Source organism: Convolutriloba macropyga, chromosome 15 (assembly GCF_964194025.1).
Source record: "Convolutriloba macropyga chromosome 15, txConMacr16.3, whole genome shotgun sequence".
Classification (NCBI taxonomy): Eukaryota; Metazoa; Xenacoelomorpha; order Acoela; family Convolutidae; genus Convolutriloba; species Convolutriloba macropyga.
This window is the reverse complement of record NC_134482.1, coordinates 44,554,353-44,566,903: the sequence shown is the minus strand read 5'-3', so window position 1 is coordinate 44,566,903 and position 12,551 is coordinate 44,554,353. Positions and strand designations below refer to the sequence as shown.

At 37.1% G+C, this 12,551-nt stretch overlaps 1 protein-coding gene across 2 annotated transcripts in view; it reads right to left on the bottom strand.

Moving 5' to 3' along the window:
* LOC142354397 (WD repeat-containing protein 26-like) overlaps window positions 1-12,551 on the bottom strand; it is a 46,952-nt gene that overhangs the window by 13,963 nt on the left and 20,438 nt on the right. For both annotated transcript variants that reach the window (XM_075406675.1, XM_075406674.1), the window contains exons 6-8: window positions 5,246-5,470; window positions 4,799-4,950; window positions 3,211-3,346 (exon numbers count right to left, since the gene is read on the bottom strand). In XM_075406675.1, the coding sequence (XP_075262790.1) occupies window positions 3,211-3,346; window positions 4,799-4,950; window positions 5,246-5,470 (513 nt within the window). The remainder of the gene's footprint in view (window positions 1-3,210; window positions 3,347-4,798; window positions 4,951-5,245; window positions 5,471-12,551) is intronic.

Here is a 12,551-nt window from a genome sequence, read left to right as displayed (position 1 = left end):
GTTTATATTTTAGCCCCATTAATCTAGGGGAGAGCAACAATAGTCAAATTGCACTCAAATGACACCCATTAGGATATGCTTTTGGCTATATCAAGGTTCTCGGTGGAGCTTCCTCCAGCCTCACGGGGGGGGGGGGGGGGGGGGGGGGGGGGGGTTTCAACGCACTTAAGTCTTTCAACATGAAGTCTTAGTACCCGGGCTTTATCCCGTTTCATTTGATTTCACTTTCTGACCGCAAACAAAAAAAACGTTCAATTTCAATCCAACATTATTGGATCCTATAAGTCCGAAAACATGAAATCAGTATATTTTTCGAAAATCTTGATAAAATCATCAAAATTTATGAACATAACCAACTATCGTGGGCAAATTACTCTCAAACGACCGGCGATCGGTTTACCTCGTGAGTAGCAAGCTTGAGCTTAACTGAAGTGACATGAGGTGAGCGCAACAGGGGGTAGGGGTGCACCGGCGGGAGATTGATGGGGAGCGGGGGGCAATGCTGGGGGGGGGGGGGGGGGGTCTTTGACCGGCAGGGGACCACGTCCTTATGACCTGACCGATGTGTAGGAGTAAAGATTGAGGGGGTGAAGCCATTGGTTGGGCTGATGTGGGAGAGGGGGGAAGTTGGGGGGGGGGGGGGGCAGGCTGACAAGATGGGGGCGACTGTTAATTAGTTAGGTCAGCACATTGAGAGACGATAACTTCGAGTTTTATTTATTGCGAAATCGGTGTGACTTATTCTAAAAACCGATATACAAAACGCCATAAAGCGAAAAATGGCATAAAAAGGACCACAGGGCAAATGCAATTGGTACAAACTTCGTTTGAGAGCAAAAAAAAATGCTGATGTAATTCATTGTCAATATCTTCGAAACTGAGTGCATCTAGCTGAAATATAATCACAAACCCATTTACGACTCCTAAAACTCTTTGGCCCTGAAAGTGAAAAAAAACTTAAAAATGACAAAACAGGAACAAAAAATAAAAACATAGCCGGCAGATTGCCGGAAAATAAACACGATAGACGCTTGTGGCCTACCATGAATTAAAAGAACTAAAGGAATAAGATTGACAGATCGACCACAAGCTCTTTAATAGACCACTAGACTTTTTGGGTAAGAAACGGACTGTCATTTTTATGAGACACATTTGCTCTAAAAAGGAAAAACCCTAATGGAGCTTTTTCAAATTTAAAATTGGATATTAAAACTCAAGACACTATTACTCAGGAATTAGGGCATATAAGTTTGGCACTACTTAGATGCACACTATTGACCTTTAATTAGTAAATGTTCATAAATTTGAAGTTCCATAAGTGAGTTCAGAAGTCATTTTTTTGAGTGAGGTAAGTCACGAAATCGACCTAAAAACAGAAATGACGTCACGAACACAAATTTAAACTGCAAAGCAGTAGAAGAAACTTAAGTCATTGAAAAAGTCAATTCCAAGAACTCAGGGTAAGACGAAACAAAAACCTGTTAGACGAAGCAAAAAATTTTGGAGCGCAAAAATAGCCGTCTGGAATTAGTGACGCAGCAATTAAAAAAGAACAAAATTGTTTCAAAAGCCAGCAGAGCAGTCGGGAAGTGAATATCTTCAAAATCACCGATAAAAACTATCCAGTAAATCTAAGTTCATTGGTCCCCAAAGCTCCAAAACTCAAGAAAATTCAGAAACTTTCAAAATACCTAACAACACACTACCAATTTGTGTGTTTATGTTTGCATTACCAAAACATATAGCTCAAAAAAGACAGAAAAAAATAACGGCCTGCCAAAGACGTTTTGCAAAATGTTGAATGGCAAAAAGTTGAAATTTTTCCATTATGACAAAAGTTAATTTAGGACTTATGTATCTGAAAATTTAACTTATAAGCTTCCCAGCGAGAAAGGCTACTAAAAACAACTTACGGCTTTTAACGAAATTTAATGGCGACACGGCTTTACCTGTTGTTTCCATTTTGAGAGCTCTAAGTAACGGAAAAAAGTGGAAAAAAAATCTTACAAAAAACAGAGCACCAATACAATCTAATTTCATTCGATTGTAAAAAATAATGCCTAGATAATATCTAGATTCAAAACCAATAAGCATTAAACGTGGTAACTAAAACTTATAAGAAGAAATTTCAAGTAGAGGGAATCTAAAATTGGGCTTTATCCCGTTTCTATCTTTATTCTCTTTCCCAATACTGACTATGTCCAATTTAGATTGCTTTGAGGAGCAGATGCTGCATAACAGAAATTTGAGATCGACCAGAGATGTCAAAAAGTTTGAATGGCAAAATGTTGAAACATAGGCGGCAGATTGCCGTAAAATAGCCGCAATAGACGCTTGTGGCCTACCATGAATTGAAACAACCAAAGAAGTCAGTTTGACAGATCGACCAACAGCTTTTTAATAGACCACCAAACTTTTTGGGTTAGATTCGGACTGTCATTTTTATGAGACACCTAATGGAGCTTTTTCAAAATTAATATTGGATATTAAAAATCAAGACTCTATTACTCAGGAATTAGGGCACATAAGTTTGGCACTACTTAGATGCACACTATTGACTTTTAATTAGTAAATGTTCATAAAATTTAAAGTTCCATAAGTGAGTTCAGAAATCATTTTTTTTAGTGAGGTATGTCACGCAATTGACCTAAAAGCAGAAATGACGACACGGTAAGACGATACAATGACCTAAAAGCAGAAATGACGTCACAGTAAGACGAAACAAAAATCTGTTAGACGAAGCAAAAAAATTATGAGCGCAATAAGAGCCGCCTGGAATTGCTGACGCGGCTATTAACAAGCTGTCAACTAAGGTTGAAGCAAACAAATTTCTGTTCGACGAAGTTTTAAAACGGTAGGCCCGCTATAATAGCAGGCTGAGAAGATGAGGGCAACTATTAATTAGTTACAACAGCACATTGAGAGACCATAACTTCGAGTGTTATTTATTGCGAAATCGGTGTGAATTTTATTCTAAAAACCAATATATACTACAAATGGGTAAAATATAGCGTGTGAATCAATTCACATTCTTACTATCTATAGACAATAAGTCGGCTGAGCCCTCTAGCCAGCGTTTACCAAACTTTACGAACGCGATCAATTTGTCCACAGTTGAACAGAACATTTTGAGCAGTTTCTCTGATCAACCTTAATGATAAGGTTTTTCTGAAAGTAAAGTTTGGCATGATTGGTCGTTTCTTTAGGTACCTGACTCTGTTGTGGTTGTCAGCAGCTAGCACCGTATTCTCCTTCGAGTGGGCGGCCAATGCAATCACCCGGATACCCTCCCACGAACTCTCTATGTTGCCGCTCAGGTCACAGAGGTAGAAGTGGCCCTGGATCCCTAAATATCAACCAAAATAAAACAAATTCTGACATCTAATTTTTAGAAACTGAGCTTCTGTGGTTTGCCAATATTGACATTCATCTGCATATCGGCTTCATTCAAATGGATTTCACATTAGTGCGCTAGTGGGCATAACAATTTTTTGTCCCCAATGCCCATGTATAATCGTCCATACGAATGAACCAACAAACAAAATTGCATACAAGGAGAACAGGGCCCACCTAATTGCTTTAAACTTTGTTTGAAAGGAAATAATTATGTTCAGTGCCATTGAATGTCGATATATATTACGCAAGGGATGATTTGAGTGAAATTTCCACAAATTTTGGACAGCAAACATCCCATTTCTGTTTTTGACCAGGTATTGTCAACTAGAAACCAGCAGAAATTAGAAGAGCTCCTTCAAACATGCCATTCAGCCAGCTACTCCAATAAAACCTTTTTCATAGGAAGCAATTACAACTTAACGTTCCGTCGCACAATATTTATAACGTCGGTTCACAAAATTTGGATCTTTTCTGTTTCGGCTCCCACAGTGTTGTTTATGACCCCCAGTTACAAATTATGGATCTTTTCCGTTTGTGCCCCCCCAGCTTAGTGGGCGCATATTATTTGCACCCCCCAGACGCACGTGCAATATTTTTACATAGTAATTTACTATGTAATGGCACGTGCTCTGTAACTGGGGGGCGCATAACGTACTGGGGGGCACAAACGGAAAAGATCCCAAATTATATGTTGTTGCATAGCACGTTACTATGTAAGAAAATAGCATGTGAGCCTGGGGGTCATAAAAAATCGATGCTCACTGAGCTGGGGGGGGGGGGGGAGGGGGGACAGAATAGATCCTAATATTTTAATATTTTAACAAGTTCCAGTCCAATAGTCTATTGACAGAGTGTGGGGTGGGGTGGGTGTTGATGTAGCCACTACACCGAATCCGATCGGCATGGTTTCCTAGTTAGAACAAAGTGAATTTTGACCATTTCAGTACAACGATTCAAGCTGAGATATCAACATAATGACTTAGTTTGGTGTAAGTTGTGAGTTTTCATTATTACACGTGCTTCTGCCGACGCACAAGTGGAGGTGGTGGTCAAATTATAATCGGGTATAATTTCAGTAACGGGCTTCAAGGATATCACAGAGCACGTGATAGACCAGTACCTGGATATAAATTGAAATAACAATTTCGGTGCACTTGTGATTCGGCTTTTATTAGTTTATTGCTGCCAATTGGTCGCAACTTCTTAAAATTGCCAAGGAGCGCAATTTAAATTGTGCCTAACAAAAAGTGAAGGACAGAAAAATTAAATTGTTAAGACAAAAAAATGGCCAGAGAAAAAAAGCGCAATAATAAGACTAAAATGACCCAAATAGATGCAAAAAAAAGTTGTTTGAGAGGTATTGAAAGATGGAATTGATTGAGAACATGAAGCTCTAATGTACCCGCAACAGCAAAGTGTGTTGAGTCTGGTAGCCAGCAGCAGGTGGTGAGACAGTCCTCTGGCCCATTGGACACCCTCACCACTCTGTCCATTGTGGCCATACTCCACACTGTAGCCTTGGAGGACGAACGAGCACCGCAACTCAACAGATACCTACACACATCACATATATTCATACAATATGCCCAGTCGGCAAGACTACTTATATGGAATATTAATAGAACTTTAGCATATACATAAATTTAATGGCTAGACCCATTTTTCAATAGGCTATACAAACCAATATTAGAAAAATCAAGCTTAGACCTTTTCCGCGTCATCGACTACCGGGATATTTGCCATATATTTATTTATTTATTACAAAGCTAGCCATCAGTTTCGACAGTGTTTCAATATTAAGTTTAAGTCGGTAGAATATGATTGCTTTCAAAGTTATGTCATCATTTACCTGTCATCAGGAGACCACGAAAAGAAGCCTACAGGAGCCTCGTGGTCCAGTTTCTTATCGAATGCCTTCAATCTGTGCTGGGCGGTCACTGTGAACAGCTGGATGTGGCCAGAGTTGCCAGCAGCTGCGAGGGAGTTTCCCTTGTGGTTGAATTTACAGTACAAATACTCCTCACTGTCCATTATTGTCTGTCTCATGCGACATGGAAACTGGTTTTTGGAACACCTGGTCAACAAAACTTCATGCGAATAATAGAAAAGGTCCGAAAAACATATTGTAATTAGACAACAATTTGTAAATTAGTATTCACCAAAATCTGGTGAAGATAAACATTTTCGTGGTTAACAGTTTATGACAATTCGAACGTCTTCGTTCATTGCCAATAATAGTTAAGTTTTAAAATTTTATTTAAAAAATACATTATACAAAACGTTCAAATTCAATGGCACCGTATCACAGCTTAAGCATTTTGTAACAGCAATTTCACTAAAATCGTGGGAGTTTATTTTGTGCTTAACATTATTTCATGTCATCGCAAATCTTCTCAGTTATTGCAAGGTCCATGTTAAGCTCAAGAAGAGTCAATTTCATTTCCAAAAAAATTCAAAAAAAAACGAACACTTAAAACTATCACCAAATAAATCTGCTAACATGAAAAGTCATGTAAAAGTCATTCTTATGATGAATTAAAGAGATTTTCACAAAAAGCTGCATATTGTCGGAAAAAAAAACAAAAAACCACCGTTAACCCCACAGGCTGACACTGCGCTTGAAACAGCAAAGGAAAATGAAGAGAAAATTGATGAGATTCGAATTTTTAGTGTCAAAAAGTTTTCTAATCTGGTCTAGTTTCATTAGATGCGATAAATATGTTAAACTATTGGACCACACTAACATCAATACGAATACAACATAGCAGTATAGCATTAGGAGCTTTGATAATTTAATGAAATAAGTTTCTACCAACTAGGTCTTGATGCCTGAGCTTTATTGGCTTATCCCGTTTCTTTCGATTTCACTTCTCGAGCTTGAACGTATTCGCGTATAATTGCTGAACTAATTCTAAAATCAATTCAATCGATTTATGAAAAACGTGATCAAAAAATAAAAAAAGAAACCTAGCATATAAAGTCCTGAATTACACTCCAAAAAATTTAAAAAACGAGGACCTGAATATCAATAACATCAGAGGTGCAGCTTTCCATCATACTAAAGCATTTAACCGTAAATAGAGGACAACAAGCAGAAAATACCCATAGATCTAAGTAAACCTTCATTCCCCCTCTTTTAGAAAACCTATAGTGTCGAAGTATTTCAATACCAAAACATCATCTAAATTATCACTCAAATAACACGTCCTCAAAACACTTACAACAGTTTTGAAGAAACCAAGGAAGACAAAATGGGACAAAAACAATAAACATACCCCGAAGATTGCCGGAAAATAGCCGCCGTTGATTCCCATAACCAAGATTGGGATTGAAAGAAGACAAAAAACTAATGAAAAAAAAATTTGTATACAATCAATTTTAATTGTAAACTATTTTGATCTCATTTTGGAGCTGAACATAAATTGTTTCGTAGTGAAACGACACAGGGGCTACTATCAATACCAATACCCATTAGAGATGGTAACTATTAACAAAGTTCCAGTAACGGGCATCTAAAATGGTCTTTATGGGTTTATCCCGTTTCTAATTCTGATTTCGTTTTTTGATACTGACTCTGTTAATTTTGAATTGCTTTGCTGAGCAACTGCTAAGGTAAAGCAAAAAAAATTTAGTACAACGTAAAATATTAAAAAATATGAGCTCTATAATAGCCGGCTGAGAAGTTGAGACGGCTATTAAACAAGTAATCCCAAAACTCATTAAAACTGTTAATTCCGAAGAAAAACCTTATTAACATCCAAATATGCCTAATAAAGCCTCCTCAGATGAGATCTGTCATTAATATGACTCAACGACTATGAAAAATCTGGGGAAAACAACAGAAAAACATGTATATCAAATAAATCAAAAACGTTCACTTGACTATTACTAGAAAGCCGACGAGACTTTTCATTAATGACTCTTGTCAAAAAATATTTATGCCTCAAAATAAAGCAGACAAAAACTTGCAGTAGCATTCCTTGGCCAGAGAACGTCAAAAAAAAAAATAAAGGCACAACTCATCAATTCACAAAAAACTTTTTAACCAAAAGGAGTACTGTCAAAGCTATCAATATCCTAAACTATCAGATGGAACACCTAACCAATTCAATTCATTGTAAAGACAATACGACCTGTCATAACTGAGCTTAATCAAAAGGACATCAAAATGAACAATAATAACATGCAAAACTCCTGATTAATCTCTAAAAAAAGAAATAGAAAAATGTTTAAAAAAGCCATTGGTTATCAACATGAAACATTCGGTAGATTCACCTAAGCCTCATTATAAAGCCGATAAGACCTTTAATTATTGAGCCTATGCAACAAAACATGAAAAAGACCATTAATGACGCTCAGACGTCAAAAAATCAAACTCTACGTATTGACGAATTCACTGAAATCAAGAGCTAGGAACTTAAAAAGCAAGAACATTCAATTACATCCCAATAAAAGCCGATAACAATTGTCACTAATGATATTTACTGACAGGAGAACAACGAATACGGTCAAAACTGAAAATGCACAAACGCTTTTCTTAAGAAAACAAGTATTGTTAAAGTAATGAAGTCTCAGTAAGAAACAAGAAGACCTGTCATTAATTATTCTCGGTCACAAGATATTAAAAAGATCAGCAGATACAGACAAAACTAAAAAAAATCCTAGAATAAAAATCAAAAACCATTAGCTACCAACTGATGTCTGAAATCAATGTGAGAAAAGCACGCTCACTTGCGAACTACTCACTTTATCGCTCGATTGATTTTTTAGTGTGACGAACCTGACTACTTCAATTTGACCTCCAACTGACATAAAAAAGTAGAACAAATGTGCGACCGGATCTCAAAAAAACCATGACTGGCAGATTGCGACAGCTTTGCAGATATGCAGCCCCCAAAACAAAGAAAACAGATCAAAAAATTCTTTCCATTAAATGCTGAGATTTTATATTCTCATTAAGAATCTGTATTATTTCTACTAGATGGTCCTAAATAAACTTCAATTAGAGTGACACGCACTCACTTGGCCTTATCTCTTCGAATTAAAGTCAAGAAAAGTCAATTTCAGAGTGAGGAAGTCAATTTTGAGAGTGAGATGAGTCACGTGTGAGCAGAAACGCAAATGAACAAAAAGCTCGCTCCACTAAGAGTGAAAATGACGTCAAGCACGCAATTCATTTGAAATTGTATGAAAGAATGAACAAAAAGCAGATTTGTTGTGATTGACGGCGAAATCAAGAAAACAGTAGGCCAAGCTCTAACACAATTTTAAGAATTTTCAATGACTTAACAAAAACAAGACTTTGAAAGGAAAGAGAATGAATTAGGAAAACCATTCAGAAAAGAATACCGTTAAAATCGAGATCACTAAAAAAATAAAATTGCCGCGCATGAACTAATTGCGAGAAATCGAATTTGAGTTCCAACTTTATTTTATCTCTGAAAATAGAGTGAAAACTGTCCAGCAGAAAGACCACTCACCTGTTCGTTCCAATTAATGCTTCGGTGTCAACAAAATTACTTCTCCGATTTGACACCAAAACTTTTCAAAAACAGATCTTTTCAAAAAAAGACTTTGAACAGATCTTTTCAAAAAAACAGCCCGATGACTCGGGATTTCTTGTCATGTCAATGCCAATTCTTGGAAACATTTGACAAGCTGCTTCTGCAAAAGAATTGTTTATAACACATTGTCTGATACAGTTAGATTATGCTCAACAAATGAATGATATGGTAGAAAGAAAAAAACTAAAAACAATGAAAAAGTAGAAAAACCGATCGAAGTGAATAGAATTGAAGAAAATCACATAAAAGTTTCTGTTTATTCATAGAGCATCAACAGTACACCCAAAAGCAGGAAAACATTACTGAAAAAACAACTAAAATATAAGCGACTAACGTCGGGCGAATTGCTCTCAAACTACCGGCGAGCGGTTGGATTCGTCAACAGCTAGCCACGGTTTAGTGACCTCAGGGTACTATAACTTTATCCCGTTTCTGAAGACGGGACGGACAAATGGGTTGGACGAAAAATCGGCTGAGCGATAAATTGCATAAAAGACAAACAGGGTAGATAAATTTGCTACAAATTGCCTTTGAGAGCAATTAACAATGGTTTCCTAAAAAGTGTTCGTTAGATCAGTTATGATAAAACACATTTCAATTATAACTCATTGATAATAGGGATCAGAGATGATGACATTACGCAAAGAAGATGATGACATTACGCAAGACATTAATATCTTAAGAACCAATTCAAGAGACCATCCGGTATCCGTGTTTCAAGCCAGAAATTGTTTTACAGGCTCATAAAGACCCTGTGGTACGGTTGTACCTTATTTTAGTTCATATTCATTAAGTTGTACTAAATAATTTATTCTTGTCCTTGTCAGACTAAAAGTCATCATTTCATAATACAAGTAATTTACCGCCGACTAAAAAGTCAATATTTCAGATTGTTCACATCGCCCACTTTTGATTATTATTCATTCTCTTGAATCTTGTTTCTGAATTAAATTGCATTCAAACTAGTCTGTTTTGCATTAGTCGAAGTCCTATTGGATTTGAGAAGGAAATCCACTCTCAGTAATTTGGTCTGCATTAGCAACACGATTGCTACTAATTCTAAAAGTGGTAATCCACTAATTCAGTAAAAGTTGGATTCGCGCCTCGAATCCACTCACCTAAATCTAAGTGGATTAGTGACACAAATTGTATCTCTACAGTCAGAGATATCACATGGCGCAGTCAGCAACTAAAGAACGTGCACTCTTGGGAATCGAACCCTTTTGGGACAAACCAACACTTGAACCTCCATTGCGATGGGATAGATGGCAGATTATGTTAAAACTGGCTATCATGGCTAAAGAAGGAATATCAATTGACACTCTCCTTGACGATCCTCCGGACAAAGTCACTCTACCTCCAGAACCCATTTACGAAGCTGATGTCGAAAACAGCACGGCTCAAAGTGAACGAGGCCGACATACTAGAAAAGAGCAACTAAAAAATTCGTGGCTCAATAGATGTCAAAAAATAGAACTTGTTGGCATACTGTGTGGAGAAAAACCTTGGGAGTACTGCGATAGTAAAGCAGTCTCTCTAATATACCTCAGCTTGGGAATAGAAGAGAGACGAATATTCGGTTCACAGGAACCGAATATCCAGATAGATAGAGTGACAACAAAAATTCTTTGGGATTACCTTGATGGTGTATTCACGAAGCAAAGAAATATCACATTTGATCGATACACGTTTCTCACTCGGAAACAAATGAAAGGAGAACCTGTGGAAAAGTTCTACGGGTGCCTTCGAGAGTTGTCCCTAAACTGCGATTTGGGAGGTCACGAAGAATCGATCATCCGAGATGTCTTTATTGCTAATATGCAAGATGGTGAAATTCAAAGGGAACTACTCAAAGAGACACGGACGGCTAAAGAAGCTCTCGAGGTGGCAATGAAAATTGAAATGGGAATACAAAACCAATTCAAAATTTCTGGAACTTCAATTCCCAACACTACAAATGAAATTTCAAGTCAATCAATAAATAGTGTCCAAGGATCGTGGAATAGAACCCGAGCACCGACAAATCAATTTGTCAAACCTACGATTTGCCCAAATTGTGGCTATGGCTGGACTCCTTCTCATAGACAAAATTGCCCTGCTCGTGGAAAATCTTGTAAAAATTGTGGAATCGCTAATCACTTTGCAAAAGTTTGTCGCAAACCAAAACAACCTAGTAAACCGAAACCTAGAGTAAACTATGTAGATGACTCGGTTTCTGAGGCGGCTACAGTAGGTACTTCAACAACGGCGGCAGAACAAGTTAACAATATCAGCAAACTTCTACAGCAGAAAAGCATTTACGATGCCAACTATGATTCTGATTACGATGACTATAACGATAACTGTGTAGCTGCGATTTCCATCAAAAACGACACACGTGAAGTAGAACCTGTAAATTTAGACATTTGTGTTGGAAATACATACACAAAAGCATTGGTGGATTCGGGCAGCGTATGCACTATTGTCAACAAAAGTCTGGCGGACAGTGGTGTCCGATTGCAACGAAAGCTATTGGGTGGAGTCACCCGAAACACATGATTTGAAAACCTTTTCAAATGATATAATCAAGATTGTAGGTGTAATCAACACATCAATAAAGTGTAATGACTGGATAGCCACGGGCGTTGATGTAACTGTCGTGGAAGATGGTCACCGACCCATCATTGGACGAGATCTATTTCCAAAGCTAGGCCTTTCTGTTATACAATTGAAACAAGCTGCTAATATTGATCAAAATCAATGTCCAATCAAGAGGCAGATCTCTTTTGATTTTCCAGATCTCATCACCCGTGTCGGTAAATCTTTGAAACATTCAGTAAAGTTGACATTCCATAATGAATTTACACCTACACATCAAAAAGGGCGACGAGTTCCAATTAATTTACAACCACTCGTTAATATAGAACTTAAAAAACTACTTGATGAAAAACACATCATAAAATTAAACAGTTGTTCAGAATAAATCTATCCATAAAAACAAATACCAAATATTGATAATTTGATTGACACAATTCAACAGAATTTAAATACATCCGCATCACAAGAAACAGCATATTATTCAACACTGGATTTGAAGTACGCATACAGTCAACTTAAATTAGATCCGGAAACGGCTCAACACTGTAATTTTAATATCATTAGCGGTGAGAAAACTGGAACTTACCGTTTTATTACGGGCTTTTACGGTTTAACTGATATGCCAGCAGCTTTCCAAAAAGTAATGGATTACACTTTAGTCGGACTTCAAAATACTTACTGTTTTTGGATGATATTATAGTAGTTAGTCGTGGCTCTAAAGATGACCATTTAAAACTCGTCTATAAATGTTTAAAGAAATTAGATGAGGATAACTTACGAATTAACTTACCTAAATGTCATTTTGCAAAGACCGAAATTGAATGGTTGGGTCATAAGTTTAGTCAATCAGGAGTAGCTCCACTTGAGTCAAAAACAGCGGCAATCGCCTCACTACCAGCACCTAAAAATTTAAAACAACTTAGATCCTTCTTAGGTTCTGTTCATTACCTCGGAAAGTTTATTCCTAATTTGTCTCAATTGTGTCATCCCCTTCGTCCTTTATTAAAAAAGAAT